Source organism: Oculina patagonica, chromosome 9 (genome assembly GCF_052425735.1).
Source record: "Oculina patagonica isolate OP01 chromosome 9, crgOcupat, whole genome shotgun sequence".
NCBI lineage: Eukaryota > Metazoa > Cnidaria > Anthozoa > Scleractinia > Oculinidae > Oculina > Oculina patagonica.
In genome coordinates, this window is record NC_135766.1 from 30,967,180 (window position 1) to 30,989,715 (window position 22,536).

General features: G+C 38.1%; 2 protein-coding genes across 2 annotated transcripts in view; one reads left to right on the plus strand and one right to left on the minus strand.

The window, feature by feature from the left end:
• The window catches only part of LOC144664735 (F-box only protein 9-like), a 13,923-nt gene extending 42 nt beyond the window's left edge, over positions 1-13,881 (plus strand). The window contains exons 1-14 of the mRNA XM_078525939.1: positions 1-89; positions 1,983-2,186; positions 3,103-3,160; positions 3,742-3,834; positions 5,135-5,177; positions 5,631-5,712; positions 6,438-6,539; positions 7,887-7,948; positions 8,690-8,778; positions 9,188-9,301; positions 10,006-10,124; positions 11,887-11,994; positions 12,707-12,786; positions 13,541-13,881. The exon at positions 1-89 is cut by the window's left edge and continues 42 nt beyond it. Of these exons, the coding sequence (XP_078382065.1) occupies positions 84-89; positions 1,983-2,186; positions 3,103-3,160; positions 3,742-3,834; positions 5,135-5,177; positions 5,631-5,712; positions 6,438-6,539; positions 7,887-7,948; positions 8,690-8,778; positions 9,188-9,301; positions 10,006-10,124; positions 11,887-11,994; positions 12,707-12,786; positions 13,541-13,652 (1,272 nt within the window). The 5' untranslated portion in view covers positions 1-83 and the 3' untranslated portion in view covers positions 13,653-13,881. The remainder of the gene's footprint in view (positions 90-1,982; positions 2,187-3,102; positions 3,161-3,741; positions 3,835-5,134; positions 5,178-5,630; positions 5,713-6,437; positions 6,540-7,886; positions 7,949-8,689; positions 8,779-9,187; positions 9,302-10,005; positions 10,125-11,886; positions 11,995-12,706; positions 12,787-13,540) is intronic.
• A 2,027-nt stretch (positions 13,882-15,908) lies between these two features.
• Positions 15,909-21,666, minus strand: LOC144664785 (tyrosyl-DNA phosphodiesterase 2-like). Its single transcript, XM_078525999.1, has 4 exons — positions 21,615-21,666; positions 18,897-18,952; positions 18,195-18,386; positions 15,909-16,674 (listed from the first exon to the last, which is right to left on the minus strand). The coding sequence occupies exons 1-4, from the start codon at positions 21,642-21,644 to the stop codon at positions 16,059-16,061; spliced, it is 894 nt and encodes a 297-aa protein (XP_078382125.1). The 5' UTR covers positions 21,645-21,666; the 3' UTR covers positions 15,909-16,058.
• Positions 21,667-22,536: the final 870 nt, after the last annotated feature.

Sequence of the window (22,536 nt, forward strand, 5' to 3'; positions counted from 1 at the left end):
GAATTGTAATTATCTGTCTTTGTATTATTTGTTTGGAAAACAGGAACAGTTAATTTGTTACGGCATCACGATATCACTATAAGATGGCAGTAAGTATAACGATGATTTTATTTACACCGTTAAAACCTGCATAATAAGTAGTTATCACTTAAGCTAGCTTGTTAATTATATGCACTTGAAATTTGTTTTTCCAAATCACCTAACGTCTGTGTGATGCAATATGCATGCTAAGGCGTAAAACGTATCTCATTTTGGTTTCTAACCGTTGTCAATTTAAAATCAACTACATGAAATTACTAGCGTTTGCGAAGTTATTAAAGAACATGACTTTTAATTCAGAGCAGCGTGGCCGAGTGGTTAGAGCGCCGGACTTGAAATCTGGAGGTCCCTGGTTCAAGTCCCGTTCTGACCGCTATCTGGATTTGTTCTCGGTCGTCCCGAGTTCAAATCCCCGGTCATGCTTGTAAATAGCCAACTGGTCTGCCTCCTGCCAGTTGGGATTTTTAATCATGTTATGTTTATTTATTATATTTGTTCAGTATTTGTTTCATATACACGGCCCCACAAGCTTCTAGCTTTAAACACAAACCGTGTATAAATAAAGTTGCTTTACCTTTACTTTTTAGCTAGTTGTTAGCTTCTGCTATCTGAGGGGGGCCGTCAATCCACTACTATTTTCATTCAGATCCGATACTGCGTCACTTAAAAACTTTGTGTGAGATAGTTTACTGCAACTGACAGTTGATGTTGTTTTTTATTGCAAATGTGCGGTTCCAGAAAATATCCATACCCTCCCCAGGCCCATGGAAGGTCATTGGCAAATTCCAAGGGGGTGGGGGGTCTCAAAAGGTAAAACTTTTAAAGGAAAGTATGGGGCTTTACTGGAATTTCCAGAGGGGAGGGGGGATTCAAATCAAAAAACCTTCCGTGGGAGGGGTATAGATATTTTCTGTAACAACACAATTTTAAAAAAGTTTTGTTTCATTGCTTGGTTTTGGGACAAAAGTGATGCAAACATAGTCGGGTATTCACAATCCGAACTTCCCAACAACAAGAATCCAGAATACGGGCAAAAATTCTCAGTTAATCTGCGATCCGCTGTGTTCTTGAAATCCGTGAATCTGTTCAATATATCGCAAAAATCCACAATCTGTTTGCTTTTTAAGGCCAAATCCATTGATCTGTGAACCTATTCACCCCCCTCCTATCTATATTGCAATGATTATGCAATGTAACTTAGGGTGGGTTTATTTGAAACATAAAGTAAAGCATTTGCTTGTTGGAATTTTTTATTTATTTTTTTAGCTTGAAAACAATAAAAATATAAATTGTGACGGCTATACTATGCTTATCAGTTAAGTACAGTTAAGTACTGTATACAACAAGGGAAGTTTTGTGCCCAACTCTTAACATTAAATCTCTGGAGTTGTCAGGGGTGACAGACCTAGTTTCCATTGGAAACATCTCATGCTATTGACGTCAACAGTCCCTGTCGCGCGAAAGATGAATCACTCAAAGTGCAACAGACTGCTGGCGTCAAGTAGCATGAGATGTTCCCAATGGAAACTAGCTCTGTCGCCCCGGCAAGAATGGGGTATCATTTTGGATGCAAATTCTTTCTAAAATGTGGTGCTACTTTGGAGACCTGGGTGGCATACCCACCCAAAATATACCTGAATACCCCCACCCCCAATTATTAACTTGGCAAATTAAACATTCAATTGACCCCGATAACTCGAAACCCTACTAACTTGAACTGTTTTTCGTTTCCCTTCAGAGTTGAAGTTACTGGGATTCTACTGTACCCAAAAATCCCTACTTAAATCAAGCCAACAAAAAAAAAATACTTGCCAAATTTTCCTACCCCAATGAATCCTGGAATCGAAAATTTCAAACACAAAAAAGCCCGAGTGTCCCCCTGGGATAATAATTTATTTAGGTAATGTATGTAGTTTTCTACACGATATTTTATTTGCTTTTAGGATGAGGGAAGACTAGAAGAGGAGCTTGCGTCATTTCGGCGTGAATGGAGACAGGAGATCCAGCGAACTGCAAATGACAGTGGTTCATCTAGGAATTCTCCAACATCAGAGCCAGCCTCTCAGCCAAGCCGTGAAGGATCACCGAATCCCCTGCTGTTTACAAAAAAGAATTCAGTTAATGCAGCACAACAGCTAGAAGAAAAGGTTCTGCCTTAGTACAAATATACATATTCAGTATCTGTACCTGTATGAGATTGTCTGCAATTTTTAATGAAGTAAGGCACAATGGCCTTAAATGAATATACAGGGATGTAACTAAGAGCCGGCAATTGGCTCACTTCACTGGCTGAAAGAGAGCTTAACCAGTGTCACTGGCTGCAATTCGGCTAGAAAACAAAAACTTGTAGTAATTTAAAGGTGCACAGGCCAGAAAGGCCAGCTGCTCTTGTTAATGAGCCTGCTTCAAGAATTTTCTGACATGTAGCTATGTATGATTGCTTATCTTCCTTTCCTGGGCCCGGTTGTTCAAAGCATGATTAAGCTAATCCAGGATTAGCGTGAAATTTGATTTCAATTTTATATAATTTCGTTGAGGTTTTCTGTTAATATTTTCTGTCCCACAGTATGTTTTGAAATGGACCAATCTCAAACTTAACAAAATAGTAGCTTTGGGAAACCCTTTAAAACAAGAGAAATTAAAATCTTGATCATCTTTTAATCCTGGGTTAGCGTTAATCGTCTTTCGAACAACCCGGCCCTGATGTGTACAGTTTTCAGCATATGTACATTTTCATATCACTGTTGAAACAGTTAGTCACTGGGTGAGAGACCACCTAACTATAATCTAGTCAATCACAAAGATCCAAACGCGAAGCTAATATGCCAATCAATTCAAATCGGGAAGCAAATACGTGTGGCTGACAGGAAGTGCAGGAAACATGTGCAAGCGAGTTACGATAGGTTTTGGTTTTACATCTGATTGGCTGAGAAAGTGGAGCGAGCATTTTAGACCAATCGCTTCAGGAGTTTAGTAATGCGAAACGAATGCAAACACTAATTACTTTTCGACACTCATTGAATGTTATTGATTAAACAGGTAAATAAACATTTTTTTGAATAGGCAACACAGTTGTTCTTACAAGGAGTATCTGCTGAGAGGAGTGGAAATCCTTATGAAGGTTATAACCAGTAATTTTTACTGCCTACTGTATGCTCCATTCCACTTCTAGCTATTTGATTTTTTTTCCTGACCATTTGATCCTTTGTGTAACTGTAGTTATTTTATCCAACAATTCTACATTGTAATTAAAATCTACATCATAACATGACTAGTGCAGCCAAAAGGGCCGATAATTAAAATCAGCTAATCAAAGTGCATATTGCTGAAAATAATATCTTTTAAATGTGTGCAGTAAATTGGATCAACTACATGTAAAATGTCTCGTGTCATGCTTTACATGCTTCAGGCTACAGCTCTTTTCCAATCAATAAGCTGTGAAGCAAATCTCTTATTAACCAAGCTTGCTTAGGACTTCACAGTGAGAATATCAACCTTCCGTCTTTTCTGTATTGACCGCGATGTGCTTGATCTGTACAGAGAAGATGCAGGACTAGTTTGGAGCAGTACACAGTTGGTATAGTCTCCCTGTGTACCCAGTCTACTTAAAAAAAAAATTCTGTTTTAGTAGATTTAATTATTCACAGACTGTAGTAAGTCGGTAGCAAGTCAGAATTAACTTTTGACTCTTACTTTTTTCAGCTATTTATTTTTACCGACAAGCTGTTCAGCTTGTTCCAGACATTGAGTTTAGAATTAAAGATTTTGCCAATCACACATGCAACTTAACATCAGGTATGTATTAAAGATGATTTCCAGTCCGTACTGCGCAATCTCTTCCTGCAATGTTGTGAGTCTCAAAAAAAGAAAAATTTTTAATAAAAAAAAAAAAAATTCCGGGAAAAAATTTTTTTTTTTTTTATTTATTAACCCCATATTTCCTCAAAAAAAAAAAAAAAAGGAAAAAAAAGGCCGGGTTTTTTTGTTTTTTCTTTCGTTTTTTGAACAAAAAACCTCAGGAAAAAAAAAAACCTCCTACCACCGAAGGAAAATATAAAAAAAAAAAAAAAAAAAAAAAAAAAAAACCCTGGGGCGGAGGGGAAGGGAAAAACTTTAAGAGGGCAGGTTTTTCAGTATTTAGAAGAAATTATATCTAGATGGTGTACAATAATTGTACACCATCACCACCATAATTATTATCTCAAAATAATTGTAATTGCAATTATACATTTTGCCCGGCTCCTTGATTTTTAAAAATGAACAACTAGATACATGTCAAAGTCCCTGGTATAACTAGCGTTATTCGTCATCCCAGTAATGTGTTGTTCCAGAAAAAATATCCATACCCATCCTATGGAAGGTTTTTTTGATTTGAATTCCCCCTCCCCTCTGGAAATTCCAGTAAAGCCCCGTACTTTCTTTTAAAAGTTTTGGCTTTTGAGAACGCTCCACCCCCTCAGAATTTCCAATGACATTCCATGGGGTGGGTATGGATATTTTCTGGACCCGCACAATAGCAAAATTAATCAAAGAACCCCAGGTTTGAATTAACAAAACCTTGTCATAACCAACATATCTACTAAATGCCAGTCCCTTGGCCCTTCGTTATGTTTAGGTTCAGGCTCCAACAGGATTTAAATCCTCAACCTCTTGAGGGATGTAGCTAAGAGCTGCCTGCCAGCTAGTTTTTCTAGCTGGAAGAGGGCTTATCACGACTAGCTGAAATTTCACCAGAAAACAAAAGACTTAATTTTGAGGATGTAAAGACTAGAAATTAAAGACGGCTGGGATTTTTAAGGAACCCAGCTTAGTTTTTCATTAGGTACATCCCTGCCCTTGCCGTTATTTGGATTGGAAATCTTGAACTTTTTTTTTTTTTTTTTTTTTTTTCTTTTTTTTTTTTTTTTTTTTTTTTTTCGCAATCCACCCACCCCCACCACTCTTTTTTTTTTTTTGGGCAGTGTTTTATAATATCCTCATGACCAAATGCAATAATTTTGAATGAATGAGTAGTGTACATAAATTTACAATCATTATGTGCTTAAAATAATCATAATTTTTTTCCACTTTCTATTTGTTGGTACATGTGTTACAGACAACAGTGAGGAAGAGGATGGAATATCCCCAGATCCCCATGAGTAAGGAACACATTTTAATATTCTCTTGCTTTGAAAGCTAAATTTATATACAGCTGTACTGTATTTACTTGTTAATAATTATATTAAATCTAAAATGCAACAATTGATTCTAAGTTTGTCGATATTTACATGAAGTTCTCACAATTTCTTTCTTGAGTCTGTCAAAAGTTCAGAATATTAATTTTGAACTTCATGGAAATCAAACTAAAGGATAAAATTGCACTAAGCACTTAAAAAACTACTGCTGGTGACCTGTTCTGCATGCCATGTTAACACAATGCACAGTTAACATTCATTTGCTACATAAGTTATTATATATCTGAGTGACATTATTTTGTTGCTCAGTGGAAATGCATAAGATGGTTGTGGCAAAAGGCAGATAAAATGCTTATTTTGTACAATTTGAAATGGCTGCCGTTTCAGGCTAACATGACCTCTAATTTTATTTTGCAGCATGTCTCATTTAGCAGATTTAACCAACAGATTCCATTCCCTCTCTGTAACTGGAATTTGTCAACCCCACTATGAGACAAGGGTAAGCTAGTTGTTGATGTTTAGGAATAAACAATGTGCTAGTCAACAATCTGAAATATCGATTGCCAGTTGAAATATTGGAGGGTAGGTGCAGTACAGTAAGCAACAAAGAAGGGTAGCAATCTCCTCAGCAGCAAGGAGGTCACCATGGCAACCAAGTCACAGCCCACTTCCAGGAACCTCTCAACATGATACTGATAAACCAGTCTGTGAATACATACTAGTTATGCAACGCTTTCGAGTGGTATACTATGGAATATCCGATCCCACGAGTCACTTGTATTTTCTCAAAGGCTCGTGTGGTATACCAAGAAAATACAAGTGACAAGTGGGATATTCCATAGTATACCACGAGAAAGTGTTGTGTAACTATTTTATACCATGCCATAGAAAATGCGCTTACTAAATTTCGTCAAGAATACAATTCGTAGCGCATGATGGGAAGGTTGGGTTGAATACCGTCGAATATACAACGGCTTTCCTGTATTCTGATTGGCTGTATTTTCTATGGCATGATATAATTACATGTACCAAAGATCATGGGTGGGAGGGAGGGAGGGGGGAGGGAGAGAAACCAGGTGAACAAGCTAGCAGGTAATGTAAGCAAAGCACATGGCAGTGCCCCTACAAACCTCCCAGGAAAACTGCTGCATTGGCTAGGTTTTTACCTTGCCTAGATTTCATTTTGCCTTACTAAAGGTGCATTTTTATTTTATTTTCTTCCAGATGACTCACATCTCTGCCCTGCCGTTGGAACTTATCATGTATATTTTTAAGTGGGTCGTGTCCGTAGAGCTGGATATGAAGTCACTGGAACAGTTAGGAAGGGTACAAAAATCCTTTGTCATTTTTAAAGGAGAAGTTCACTCCAGAATGGCCATTTATTTTCTTTACGCCAATAAAAAGTTTATACAAAGATATGTTATTCTTCAAAAATTCAGCCTCCAGCGTTCGCTATAACCCCTACGAAATCTTTCCCAAAACTCGACAACTGAACACCGCCATCTTGGAGCTGGTAATGTATGCGTGACGTCAAAGAGCTCAGCCTGAAGTTTGGTGGGAAAATTTTAATAGTCGAAACTCCTCGTTTTTTGTATTAATTTTCTTGGAGCTCTGTTTGAGCAAAATGGAGCTGCACCTGGGCATTTTGACAAACAAAAGCCACTACGAAGAAACGAGGAGTTTCAAGTATTTCAATTTTCCCGCCAAACTTCAGGCTGAGCTCTTTGACGTCACGCATACATTACCAGCTCCAAGATGGCGTCGTTCAGTTGTCGAGTTTTGGGAAAGATTTCGTAGGGCTATAGCGCACGTCAGAGACTGAAATTTTGGTGAATAACATATCTTTGTATAAACTTTTTATTGGCGTAAAGAAAATAAATGGCCATTCTGGAGTAAACTTCTTCTTTAAATCAATCTTGTAAACAGCTAAAACAGTTGTGAAGAAATTGTTTAACATGACACAAGCGTTCCAAGATGTTTCTTGTCTAAGCTTTATAAGCTATGGTGAGATGAGCTAAGATGGGATGGGATTGAATGATATGAGTGGAGACAAGATGAGAGGGGGTGGGATAAAAATAATGAACTGAGACCACAGGCGGCCCAAGTTCACTGCGTGAATTAATAATTTATAAAGTGTAAGCGAACTTGACTCTTGGCTTTGAGCGGTGTTGTGTTACAAAGATGTGATTTATAAGGGTTTGTATGGGAACTTAGCGATTTTGATTCAAAAGGTATAAATTAAATTAAATATTTTACGAATAAAATCGACTAACCTTGTTTACATGTTGTTTTCTTTGTTGTCTGCCTTTAAAGCGTTTTCGGCGAGTTGTGCTGAAACAAGGTTAGTCGATTTTATTTGTTAAATATTTAATTTTAAATACCTTTTTACTTAAGTTCCCATACAAACCCTTATAAATCGCATCTTTGTAACACAACACTGCTCGAAGCCAAGAGTCACGTTCGCTTACACTTTATAAATAATTAATTCACGCAGTGAACTTGGGCCGCCTGTGCTGAGACAAGACGAGACAAGATTAGACGAGACAAGACAAGATAGTATGGCATGGGATGTGATGCAATGAGGTGAGGGGAGGGGATGGAGGGGAGAGAAGCAAGGTGAAGTGAGATCAGTCTTAACGTACAATCCTGATTTCTTTTCTTTCTGTTTGCAAGGTTTGTAAAGGGTTTTATGCCTGTGTTAGGGATCAAGACATATGGAAACTTGCCTGTCTTAGGTACATTAAAATACTGGTAGTCCATTTTATGAAATGATTGCAATGTGTACTGAGGGTGTAGTTTCGAGAGCTAAAGTTCCAAAGGGGAAGAAGTGTCAAACGTTACATGTATGTTGTGGTTCAATTGTACTGGTACCCTTGGCACAATTTGGAGTTTTCTTTTGTTTTATATTCATAAAAATTAATAAATATTCATAAATTTTTATAGTTAATCATAAATTATCATACACTATAATAAAGGTGAACACCAAAAATTAATTGTACCAAGGGTATACATACATCATAAATTAATCATAAATTATCATACACTATAAATAATAATAAAGGAGAACACCAAAACTTAATTGTACCAAAGGTAATCATAAATCATAAATTAATCATAAATTAATCATAAATTATCATACACTATAATAAAGGAGAACACCAAAACTTAATTGTACCAAGGGTAATCATAAATCATAAATTAATCATAAATTAATCATATAAATCATAAATTAATCATAAATTATCATGAATACACTATAATAAAGGAGAACACCAAAACTTAATTGTACCAAGGGTACAATTGAACCACAACATGTACATTTACAGTAGTACAGTCTGTATGAAGCCCCGTAAAATGGTATTACATATTCTACTTTGTAGAAGTCATAATGAGAGATGTACAGTCAATGTGAAGTAACGATTGATCAGCCTCAATGTGCATTATAAAATGATGACTGCAACAACTGTGTATTTCAGGGTTTGGGGAGTAAACTGTGGCAGTGCTGTGCAGTGGAATGGCTCGTGGAGACTGATGTACATTAAACGTCCACATCTTTTGTTTGTTGGTAAGGAATTATACCTAGTGTCAACAGATGAAGGCTTCACCAAATTGTGTACAAATTAAACTACGCTAGGCAGGTTATTTTTGGTGATGATAAGAAAAAAAGGTACCCAAAATTAAGATAATTTTTGAAAACTGTCAAGAAAAAATTGATGGTTAAATTAAGGTCATGGAAAACTTTGAAAAGTCATGGAAAAGGTCGTGGAAAGTCATAGAATTTCAAAAGCGCAAAATAGTATGTACCCCCCAAGGAGGTTGCAGTGACATTTTTCATTGTTACTTAGTAGCACAATATTTGTCAATGCAACATGTCCCTGCTTCTTGTGAACATGTGATTTTGTTCTGTGCTTCATGTTACTTTACTTTTGTATAACATAAACTTGCCAGTACAAACTTCTTTGTCTCATCAACAGGTGTCTATATTAGCAAGACTTCATATGTGAGGCAAGGAGAAAGGAACCTGGATTTGTGCTACCGTCCAATTCACTTGGTGGAGTACTATCGTTACATGAGATTTTTTATTGACGGTAAGTAAAAAAGTAAAGTCTGTCTCCGAGCCATGAGGCCCATACAGCCGGAGCTTATCCCGGTTTCCGTAGCATTAAGCGACTAGGAGTATTGCTACTCCCCCCTGGATGGGATGCTAGTCCATCACAGGGTTACCCCCCAGCAGAAAACTCACCGGTACCCATTTATACACCTGGGTGGAGAGAGGCACTGTGAGAGTAAAGTGTCTTGCCCAAGAACACAACGCAGCGCCCCGGCCAGGCCTCGAACCCGGACCGTTCGACTCGGAGTCAAGCGTGCTAACCATTAGGCCACCGCGACGGTAAGTAGACAGTTTTAATATCCAGGATGGGGGGGGGGGGGGGGAGGGTACTCAAGATTTCAAGTGATGGGGATGATCGAATGGGGGCAAAAATCAAAACCCAAAAAAATCCCTAGGGCTTCCAACAAAACACCCCCCAAAAACACCCCTGGACCATGTAAAGCGTTACACCATCAGCAAAACATGTTTGTTTGTACTTTAATGTAACTAGATGCAGCCAAGGCACTTACCAAAATTCTTTAGTCAAAGATTGTTTTTAATTTGCCCAAAAACTTCTACTTACCGGTAAATCATGCCACCCCAAAAAATACTTGCCAAATTTTTCAACCCTATAAACTATCACCTTAAATAAATCTTGAGCTCATAATCAAAAATTGTTAATAATTATGCTACATTAAACAGGTACTGTTGTAATTCACACGAGTGCAGATGAACCCGTTACTGCCATTCCAAGGCTAAAATTCAAGCAAGGTGGTAATCCGTCTGTTTCAATGGGTCACTACAGACTGTCTGGAGACAAGGTTTGTTTCTTGATTTCTTGAGAGTACAATTTAAATTTGTACAAGTATGAACACATGACGTTGAATCATGATCAAATTAGGTGTTAACCACTGCCTCGTGAATATGGAGGATGGGTGCCTGGGATACCCGGGAGGGCCTCCACTGAGGTCAGCCGGCCCTCCCCAGATAGAATAAAGCTGCCAAGGCTGGCAATCCGAACAAAACAGCCATGAGCCCCCACACACAGACACCAGTCACACTGATTAAATCATTGGAAAAATGAATAACTAATAACAAAAAGCAGGGAAGGGAGGGAGGGAGGGGAAAAACTCGCAAAACATCCCTGAAAACCCTCCATGGAACGAAGACCTGACACCACGCTGTAATGTCCGAATACGCAAAGCACTGAGCCTGACAAGAGCTAGTAACCGCTGACCAGCAGGACAGCTGACTACCCACTCGTTGTGGTTAACTTGGTTAAATTGCTTTATTTAACTTGGTTAAATCGCATTTAACCTCATTTAAACATGGCATGATTGGTCGTCAAACATTTGAAGTTTAGCAGTCTGTAATGCAAACTTTTGCACTCAAAACATTCACCATAAACAAGTACGGATAACCAGTAAAAGTGAGGCTGAGATATCTCTTCTGAAATGGAGACTCGTCTTTCTTGGACTCCACACAGATCAGGATCAATTTCTCTGAAGAAGTCTTCTATATCAAATTTTTCTGCCATTTCTAAACTGGCATGTGTTGAACTTTCAGCGTGAACGTTGCCATTATGGTGTGCCAATCTTCAAACATGTGATCACCAATCATGCCACGTTTAATACCCAATTAAATTTTTTATCATGCTTGGGCATCACTTGCTCACACTTTGATGCAAGCGACAGTACAGTGTTAAACTGTGAGAAGTCGGTCTATTGTGCTACACAACGTTGGCGCGAGTGATTGTGTTATCAATATGCAATATGCAATTAGGGCTAAAAATGAGGAGGGATTGAGGAGGAGGAGCAAAAAGGCAGAGCTAGTGCCTGCGTTTCTTGCGGCTTGCAGCTTTGCCACTCCTGGCTTGCTTTGCTCACAGCTCGCAACAAATTTGGAGAAGAAGGAGACTGCTTGCAGCCTAGTACAGTGATGTCGGATGTAATTCGTGTACTGCATTTATTTATTAGTTCAATTGAGGCTCAAGATTGTTTATCTACGCCACTGTACTGCTGGTGTATATGTACGTACATGCATGTTCTTATGTGAGGCAAGTCTTTAGCTTTTTACAGTGTCTTGTCACTCAGTAAAGGTTTTTAAAACTGGTTGGATGCTTACCCTACATGTACATGGTCTTCAACAGGTAGTTCTGAAGTTAAACAGTCAAACCATTCCTATCAATTAATTACCAATTGTTCTAGAAGCTGCGTGTTTTCCAAAATTATTACTAATTTTGCTATGGTATGAGAAGGCAGAGAAATGAATTGAGTGACAAACATTGGCTGTGAGGCACAAGAGTCATGTGCATCATCTGCATAAATTGAGGCTTTCCACTCTGTATAAGGGCCAACTAGTAGTCTAGTCTAAACTTGCGTCACATGAAGGCAACACCATTTCTAAAAGTTATACATGTACAGAACATTGATGACCCAACCCTCAATGTACCTTTGAGAACTTTATGTCAGTGTTGGCTTGTAAGTGATCACTCAATTTGCAAGGTGATTTTAATTCCTTGCTTTCCTTTACAAACAATACTTCAGTCATGTATTTACTGGACAGTTTATGTGCATTATGCAGGTCATCATTGTTGTCCATAAAAAGGTTATGGCTGACAGCCACAATCAGTCCAGAGGTCGACGATCAAAAGGGCCTCCATCACCCATCCTGGAACAAGTCTTTCACATGGCAAGTTTACTTTATATAAGCAACATGCAATCCCCTTCAAGTGAACAGCTTAAGCATACATGTAGTTCAGATAGTGTTCACTCATATTAATAAAAATTTAATAGTAATGCAGTTTGCATGTAAACTGAAAGCTGAAAACTCATTGCACTCTGTTGATGCCAGTGCGAATACAATCCTAGCAGTAGTTGCAGGCTACTGTAATCGTGCAGTTCGTTGTTGTTCAGTTCCTGTTTGTATTCTGTCTGCTGTATTTTGTCGAAGTCTCTGTAATCGTGCAGTTGGTTGTTGTTCAGTTTCTGTTTGTATTCTGTCCGCAGTACCTATTTTGTCAAAGTCTCTGTAATCGTGTAGTTCGTTGTTGTTCAGTTTCTGTTTGTATTCTGTCTGCTGTATTTTGTCGAAGTCTCTGTAATGGTGCAGTTCGTTGTTGTTCAGTTTCTGTTTGTATTCTGTCTGCTGTATTTTGTCGAAGTCTCTGTAATCGTGCAGTTCGTTGTTGTTCAGTTTCTGTTTGTATTCTGTCTGCTGTATTTTGTCCGTTACTAGGCAACAATAACCCAGAGCTTCGCGAGGCCCTGCGAGTCACGTATTACTAGTTTACATGAATAGAGCATGATCCTAGTGCTTGGGTCATCAGCTTTCTAAAGTATGTAAATAATCTGTAAGGGCCTAGATCAACTAAGCTTAAGTACACTGTAATGTTCTTTTCTAGGAGTTACAGATCAACAGAACAGGACACCGCCACCATAACCAGCTCACATGGATGCACTACACTGTCAATACAACCTACAGGTTAGTTTACCTTTAAATTTTGTTTTATTTTATTGGAAAGCTTTATAATTTATTAACAATGGTGAAATTATTGCAGAACTTCACTGCTTCATTGTCTAATATCCTGAAGAAAAACATCTAACTTCGGGTTCAATACTGATACAGAAAAAAATAACAAAAATAATAAAACACAGTCAAAAATAATAAATTATTGTCGCTGTGTACAGATTGACTATTCTTACTGGTCACTTGGAGCTCAAGTCTCAACTAAAGGTTGTTAATTTTTTGACTTAATTATTCGCCCTTCCCTCTAAGTGTGGGCAGGATTTTAGAAGGTCCTAGAGAATAAAAACAAACACCACTGACACTTAAGTCTTGCACTAATCTCTTCAATTTATCAGGATAGATCTTAACACCTTAAATGTATTGTCCACTACATAATGATATTTTATTTTGTTTTACCAGTCTTTTTCGCTTTGTGCAAGATGCCACTCGGCATGCCCGGGAACTTGACGTTGCTCTTAGAAATCATGCAATGCACACGCAACCTACTGATTATTCACTAAAACTACTAGCAAATTAGTAAATAATCTGTATGTTGCGTGCTGTTTCCTAGCTTGAATCAACTGTAGGCTCTTAGCCAATAAGAAAACAGATAGTGACTGCAATAACTTTATGTATATAATAGTGGTTAGCTCTAGGGATCTTCTCTTCTGGCGCTACGTATACTACAATATTATTAAGGTTTTTAACGCTCCTTCCTGTTTATTTTCAGGTCATCTGGTCAGACAGTGTGCTCACAATTTGACTTGAACAACCAGTTTCCTCCACTGTACTTCTCTGCCGTCAGAAGTTTCAGCAACAATGCTATTGCCCCTGTAGAGTAGTTGTTTCTTGTATCAACTACATGTAGGACTTGGGTCATGCCATGCCTGCAAAGCAAAATCTATACAAATTCCATGTACCAATGTCTATGTGGGACCAAGAAAAAAAAAATTCTCTTTTGACTCAATCCACACAGTAGAACAGTTTTATCATGACCCCGACACTGATTTTAGAGTAAGAAGAAGTGTTACATTTTAGGAACAAGAAAATAATGCCATTGTTATATTAGGGCTGTTTAAAAAAATTTTTCCTTTTTGTTTTTTTTTTTTTTTTTTTTTTTTTTTTTTTTTTTCAAGCCAAAAACTGGCCCTCCTGGTTTTGTGAATGCTTTGTACTGTACATTCAGACTTGCCCCTGGTGGTGTTATATGAAAAAAAGTTGGCACACCATTTAGGATCACTCTACCTTTAAAGTCAGTGATATTCTAGCTCCCACGATCACCCTGGCCCCCAAGCGAACATTACCTAAAAATTTTGCAGTTATCTGTAAAGAGACCCTGCCAGGGATTTAGACGGGATCCCGTGTCGGTTGTCTAAATTATTTGTTTGGTTTGTTGAGGGTAAAAATGCCCCATGACACTGTTTTAATGCACTTCCCGTTGCTGTGTTGTTGGAATTTAAGTTTTTCCATAAGGGTTGTCATTTGTCGCGATTTTAATTTATGAACTGTCGCTATTTTTTGGGCCATGTCGCTTGTCGTAATTAACCTTGGCAAGGCCTCTGTAAAGAAATGTATGAAAAGCTCTCCTCTGCCTGGTGTAGCTTGGTATGAAGTGCACCAACCTACCAAGGACACCTTTTCTCTATGTGAACAGACCCAGCATAGGGAGGTTGGGGGGGGGGGGAGGAGAGAAAACGCAAACCAATATTGGCAGTGTAAACATTATGAACACCTTATTCCCCATGCCTTTGATTCCACAAGTTATATGTAATTTAAGTACAGTGTATTGTACTTATATGTTTTGTTGATCAAAGTGCATGACGTGTTAATTAATAATTTGTGTAAATTTGTTTCTGCAATGATCTTAAGCTATCAAGTGTTAGTTATGTAGTGATTGCATGGGTTTAGTTTGGTGGCTAAAATAATTATCTGATCATGTATTGCTTAGTATCATAATTATTAATGTGACTCATGAATGCTGTAGAAGTTTCAGCTGATAATTATGAGGCAAGTAATTTATGAAAGACTAATAAGTGATTTGAATTATATATGACTGGTTAATTTAGCCACAAACAGCAAAATGTAATATAAATTATTAATGTTGCTTTGTTTCGAAATACAGTTCCTTAGTTTTACAAAGTTAGGAATCAAAATTGTAACTTTTATAACTTCTGTTTTGGAAACACACATTTGAACTCTTGTGTACATTATAATGTTTAATAATATTATTTAGGTAGTACTGTACTGTATTATAACCATACAGAAAGAAATTAGTAGCATTTGCAATGATTATTACAAATAAAAATGTCAATGTTATCACAGACAAGCAGTATTTTAATTTTAAATACTATATTAATTTTGTTTAATGGCTAATGTTTTTAATGTGGATCCAGGGAAATAATAATGAATTTATTTTCTACAAAACTTGCTGTATTAAAGAAATTTAATTAGTACAATCTTGTTTATGAAGATTCTACATCTATACCTTGTAAGAGTGCAAGATTACAAAGCTATTCACCTTCTCTACTGTTCGTTGCTACAGTGTTATCTAAATACCAAATAGAAGATTTCTTTCTGGGGGGAGAGGGATAATCGAATAGAAAAAACACTCCCCCGCAACAGCACTATGAGTAACCTAATAGGTACTTGTAAGCAATGTAAATACTGCTCTTGTAAACACACTGGTAACACTGTACTTGTAGCACTTGTAACAATGTAAATACTGTAGAATTATGTGGAAACCTGGAAGTAAAAGACCAAAATCTGAAGTTTACACCCCTAGTGAGGACAACTAGCAATCCAATATTTTTTCCATTTCATTAGGCTGCAAAACAGTCGATTTTGCAATTATCGGTAAAGTCTCACTGCACATTTTTGACATCGGGCTCCATGTGACCTCTCGGCTCTCGCTCTAAAACCGAGCGCGTTCACCAAAATGAGAGCTGTTCGCAAAAGATACGACTGTTTTGCAGTCTACCATCACTTCATATAAGAGTCGCCTTGCCCCCCCCCCCCCTGTAACAGTCCAGTGTATTCCGCCATGTAAAAGCCTAGTGTTCATGCAAGATCACTGGCAGATGGTGTAGAGGCCTTTCCCGTGGGTAGGAAATTAGAAACTAGCATGAGTGTAGAGGAGCATGCCGCTGCCTGCGTCTGCTTCTACATTCAGCAACGTTAGCAGATTTTGTAATCTTATTGTACCCAGATAATTTTTAACACTGTTGATCACTCCCAATATTCTTAGTTTCCTACTTGTTATCTGTTGGTTGAGAAAACTCACACCACATTCCCCAATGATCACTAGGAAACCTTCTACACCCGGCTACCCTTTCCATTCCTACTAATTCAAATTTGCTAGCCTTCAAAGCATGTTGGCCAGCTTGGCCAGACCTAACAAACAATCTGTCAAGCCGTATTCTCGGCCTGTAAGGATTAGGAGAACCAATCTTATCATTTATTGTCATATCCCAAGTGAACTGGGAATTGGGAGGCCTTCCACATTCCTCCCATACATCTACAATCCCACTTGGAAGTCCTCCAATCGCAGACACCTCTGCATCACGTAGGTTTGTGTCGCCACCAAATATGACAGTCGCTTGTGGTGGTTGCTCTGTCATTCTTGTTAAGACTTGTTCAAGTTGTCTCTTCCGCTCCACTTTGCACTGAACTGTACTCTCAAGATGTGATGTCATTAAAATAAGTTCAGTCTTGTTTTTAAACATTACTGGTTGACAGAGCAAGTGACGCTCCATTTTGCTTGACTGGAAATGTGTACATAGAAGACTATCTGTTGTTTTGATTGATGAGTTTTTGAGAAGTAGTATGTTAAAGTAGTCCTGAGTTGGTCCATGCTTGCACAAATACCTTAAAATAAGACAGTGCATCAGATGAAGGTCTAATTTATGTACATTCATTTAAATTTGCTTTAAATTTGATTTTTTTATTTGTTTCATGTTTATTTTCCTTTGTTTTGGTTTTTATTTCCATTTTATTTTCTACTTTTCAAGAGTTTCATTATTATTAATTTTCAACACTTCTAACTTTTGATTTGAATAGTGTTTTATTTTTGTTTTTTAGTTGATTTGTGTTCTGTTTTACATTTATTTCTGTAAATATGAGCATAGTTAGTTATGAGGCAAATTTTGAATGACAGCCACAGGCCACCATAAATTGGTTTTCAGCAGTTAATTTGTTTCCAACCTAGGTTAGTCTGTTTCAACCTGAGGATAATGAGGCCTTCAAATGGGTACGTTTTGGCGACACACAGGTGTTATTGCTCCCAAATAGCTAAAAATGTAGCAACAATCTTGTTCCAGAGCACCGACAGCCGACAGAAACTAGCACTGAAAGGATGTTTGTTTGCGACAGTGACAACGTTTCCCTCACCAAATAGGCAACAGGTAGATTGGAAAAGTGTGACAAAGCGACAACAGAGTCCCCCTTGGAAGGCCTCGATAACACTCTTATGATGACATAAAAAATCGAGTTCATTAAAAAGAGATCCTAATTAATAAATTCAAATTGTTCTAAAGTGGTTAAGATAGTGTTATCTTGAGGTTGAAATAGACTAACCTTGGTTGGAAACAGATTTAACCAGCTGAAAAACTGAATATGACTTACAACAGATCCAAGTATGTTTTACATTCAAATTTAAGTTCTTAAATTATGAATTTGTGGGGGGCACAGTGGTCTGGGTTCTTAGCCCTTGCATGGGGTCATTCTGTTATGTTCTTGCACAAAATTATGTTTGTCCTAAAAGTGCCTCTCTCTATCCAGGAGTATAAATGGGTTCTGGTAAATGATTTGTTAGCTCCAGGGAGTAACCTGCAGTGAACTTGCATCCCATTCAGTGGGGGTAGCAATATTCTGTTACGAGAACAGAAGAAACACGAGACGCCCACGAACCCGAGACACGGAACGCACGCGCACCAACACGAACAAACAAAACATATTCCTAGCTATTTCTAGCTAAGGAACTAGGGATAAAAGGCAGCGCTTTGCCCTGTGGTTTTGCCTTGACTGCATGCACTGCCACTTTTTGTCTTTCTTTGCACCTCGTCGCTACTTTGCCACTATATAATTATGATTTTAAAATGTCCCCTGTTAGAAAATTTGAACGCTTTCTAGGGTGTCTCTAAAACTAAGGGACACCCCACCCAGCTTTTCTACATGTTCAAGTGTTTTTATTGATTACGAATGCTGCCAGTAGCATAATAGTGTACCGTGTAAAAACTGTCTTTTAAACAGTGTTTTATACTTGTGCTTTAGTCATTGTATCGATAAAGCGTGCCAGTGTGATTTATTCTTAAGGCCTAGAAAAAAAAGAGACACTTTTGCATGCCCTTTGGTGTCTGTATCAAATGGATTGATGCACATGTACTTACCCTGAGCATTCTGACTGAAAAATGGATAAGGTATTTGGGATGACCTCCTGCAGGAACACAACATCAGGTTTTCGGCTGTTTATAATACAACACTCTTCTCTTGTTCGTTCCAAGAGATTTCCTTTATCTAGGCCATCAACATTCCACGATAAAAGAGTCAAGTTTGGATTAGTTTTCTCTGCCTCACCTTGGCTGTTAAAAGAAATAAGTGTACGTGTGCAGTCAATAATGATTTATTTCAAATAAAACCCTTTCAGCAAAAAATTTTAAAGGCCTACAGGAGAGGGTCATGACATTTATGTCTATTATGACTGAGGCAAACCTTTCAAAATAATAATGTCATCTTGTGGTACAATGGTAATAACTAGTGTGCTGCACTCTGGATCAAGCAGACTGGGTTCAAGCCTTGGCTCAGGTCATCTTGTTGTATTACCTCTCACAGTATCTCCAACCAGGTGTGTAAATGGGTACGTTGTGAAAAAATAGAATGCTGGTAGGGGGATAACCCTGTGGTGGACTACCATCCCATCCAAAGGCAAGTAGAAATAGAAATACTCCCAGTTGCTTCATGCTACAGAAGCCAGAAACAAGCGCCTGCCTGTATCAGTATGGGACCACAGCTCAAACAAAGACTTTTCCCTACCTTCCATACCAGTGTAGCCACTATAAATCCTGTAAAACGATGCAGTGATCATGCCTTACCTATTCAATGAACCATCCTCAGAAGATGGAGCCAACACCTCACCATCGTCAGAAACCTGAGACAAGAATGACACTTAAGGTGATTCCACGGAATTGCATTGCGCATCCTTGCTGCGCATACGTTTTCGCGTCATTTAGCGCGCGCACGAGCGCGCGCGCACACAGAACACTACGAGATTCCCTTCAGCAGACGCTCGGTAGGGAAAGAAATGGTCGTTTTCTCTTAAACGAGCACGGTGACCCCCATTTTTTAATGCATTTTTTTAAATGTCATACGGTTGTCTACAATATAACGCGATTTAAAGAAAAGTTTAAAATTCTACATCGAGATATTTTAATTTTAATGCCGTAAAAAACACGTTTTTAGGTAGTGCCGTTAACGTGCGCACAAAGCAAAATCTTTAATTTCTTTCGTTATCTTATTATAATTCCTGTACAATAAGAATAGTTTTTAATGTAAGATCAAAGTCTATTTTGTTGAAATAGACTAATACTTTAATACAAAAATGATTTTTTTCTAGAAACAATAGTTCCCCATTCGAATTACTAGGGTTCCTAACATCTACCTCGCGGGTCGTATATTTACTATAATGCCCATCCATTTTACACAAAAACTAGCGCGGTGACCCCCATTTTTTATTTCATTTTTTTAATGCTCATAACATAATTGTAACCTGGACCAAGTTTCAGAAAATTTTTAATACTCCTTTTATTTCAGTGGAATCACCTTAAACACGTACATAGTTGTTTTATAATATAATTTTATTGACCAAGTGTACCAGGTCCAGATGTAGAAATGCGCTAAGTTCTTTTCTTTTTTCACACATGGACTAAGACAAAGTGGAGATCAGCCCAGTCAAAATGTGCTGGCAGCCGGCAATTTTGCCACCTACAACAAAATATCTGCTGCCTACTACACAATTAAGTCCATTGAAATTATCAGGTTTAAATTTTAAATTTTGCCACAGATTCAGTCACAATAAAATAATGTTAACATAGCAATGACTTTGATCTTGTTTTACTTTTATCACAAGAAATATAAGCCAAAACATAGCAAAACAGTTTCTCTCGGCTCATAAAAAAATAGGGCACGAGTGCCCATTTAGACCAAGTGTTAACGAAAAGGTAACAGGTCATTAGAGAATTCGCTTGTACTTGTAGGCAAACTGACCGCGATTCAGCGAGATAACCGACTCACAATGACATTTCAGCCCCGACCGGTGGGGCATTTGACTGTGTAACTGGCCCACTTAATGGGGAATTTGATCAAACATTTTGAAAAAAGTCAAATGCCCAGGGATGTTGCCGGGGGGGGGGGGGGGGGGGTGATCTCGCTTGGAATTGACTGATACATAAGCGTCACCATTTGTCCTTCTTTTCATCAATATTATTGTAAGTTCATTTTTATAGCATCTAATAGTAGCTTGTGTCATGGTTTAGTCAACGAGGATGTAAACATCTCTGGCGTTAATTCTTTTACAAAAAACTGTTTTGTCAGAGGGCCTACGTATACTGACTATGGCTGCGGCCACACTTAGAGAGTTGACTGGGTTAATTTTTTAGAAACATGGTTAAAAATTTCCACAGAACTTAACTCGGTTAAAGTATGGTTACCATAACTAACCCGCTTAAATATCTTTAGCGGCCGCATTAACATCAGACCAGACTGAAGCGATGTCATGATTAAGCTATTTGAAAACAAGCAAAAACGGCCGGCTTTCATTTCTTCTCCTGCTTTTAAGAGTTATTTCAATGCATTCTCGGCTTACGCCGTTCTATTTCTTACTAATGCGTTCTACGTTAATTTCAAGCCCAGTTGTTTCGAATATGTTGATCTTCAGCAGTCGTTCTAAGGCTCATCGCCATATAGCGAAATCCATCTATCCAACTCTCCCGGATTATCCGGGAGTCTCCCGAATCGGTTTCCCCGCCCCCGGGTCCCCGGGTTTTTTTTTTTTTTTTCTTGGAAAAATTAATTTTTTTTTTTTTTTTTTTTTTTTTTTTTTTTTTTTTTTTTTGGTGTTCCATTTTCCTCTTTTTTTTTTTTGCCCAATCGCCTACAAGTGTACGTTTTTCCAAGGAATCGGTGAATAGCTGGAAGAGATCACCAGAAACCACGATAGCCCTGTCTGAGCCCAAACAACAGAAATATGCAAAAATAAGAAAAGTACTGCAAAGATAAGGTTTTAACTTTCACAGTTCAAAGTTCGATACATAACCGGTATCCTAAGGGTTTACTAAGTTTTTTGGAGCTTTACTAAAGAAGTTCTACGTGTTTGAAAATAGCAATATACGGACATGTCGGCGCCATTTGTCAAAGCACCTTAATTTGGTTCATATGCGAAACATTTAAAAAGTAAAAACACTGGTTTACCTGAGGCAATGGGATTATGTTTCACTCGGAAATTATTTTTATCTATCCTTGCTCGTAATAACACTTCAATTTGAACAAAAAACGGTGAAATGGAAAGAAAACCTGCCTGAGACGTTTGACCGCGGTGAAGTCTGAGCCAAATAATCCGCATTTTTCTGGTGGTTCTAGAGTTTCCTCATAGCAAAGGGAAATTATAGAATTAATCCACGAATTGTGTCCAAACTCCATGTTTGCGTGTGATGGAAAAGTATATTTTATCTAACGTACAAATAAGCGTTCACCATTCTTTATGTTAAAACTACTGATGGGCAATAGAAGAGATGATATAAAAGGATTCAGCTTACCTTTTCTTCTAAAGATTTTGTTTCCGCCATGTTGTGCTCGGTCTCAGTAAGGATGGCCGAACCGATACCTATCGATACATCGATTTTGATTTTGAAAAGATCGAACTTTCGAAAATTCGCACTTTCGATACTTCGATACTGCACACGTGACCTGAGCCGCGGTCTTCGGTCAGCACCCGAGGTTTAAATGCACTTTTTCGCAAACAAATGTTGTTTTCTTGTCAGTTTTGGATTTTTCTTGTCTTGACTTGATCAGTCCACAGTGAAAATGACCAAAAATCAACATTCCTGGCTTTTTTTATTGGACTGTCCTGTATGGCAGACGAATCACGTGACATACCAATGAAGGTCGGATGCGTCATCGATCGACGTCGAGAAAAAAGGCAAATATCGTATCGATATCGTATCGTTTGAAAAACCTGTATCGGCCCATCCTTAGGTCTCAGTCCCGCTCTGTCAGGGCTGACGTTACAAACCCCGCCAAAAATCCCCGCTATTTCCAACCTGTGCCGCCGGGAAAAAGCACACCCCCGGGGATTTGTTTTCAGGCTCAAACAAAATCCTTCTATATCCCTGGGGTGTGGGGCATAAAATTCCCACCAATTTCCCCTCCCCAGGGGCTAAGATGAAGGCAAAATACCTTTTTCATTTATAATAAAAACAAACAATTTTTTTGCTGTTCACACCCTAGTTGGAACTTGATTTGTACACTATAGTAGGTACAAAATAAGTAGTAGGTATAAAATAAGTTCCTTTATGTATCTTGTTCAAACTCCCTGATGAAGTCTGTATGATCAGACGAAACCGGTCAGAGAAAATAAAGTAAGTTGACAAGATCTGTTGCTGTATATATACTAGTGTGCTGCTCAATAGTATTTTTTTAAAAAAAAATTTAAAAAATTGGAGAAAATAAAGCAGGTTC

Bases quoted from the DNA above. Each gene is read 5' to 3' on its own strand.
- LOC144664785 (XM_078525999.1), bottom strand. From the start codon at position 21,644: ATGGCGGAAACAAAATCTTTAGAAGAAAAG. The intron at 18,387-18,896 runs GTAAGGCATGAT...TTCTTTTAACAG, and splicing joins GAGGATGGTTCATTGAATAG to CCAAGGTGAGGCAGAGAAAA. The intron at 16,675-18,194 runs GTAAGTACATGT...TCTTATTTTAAG, and splicing joins TTTCAGTCAGAATGCTCAGG to GTATTTGTGCAAGCATGGAC.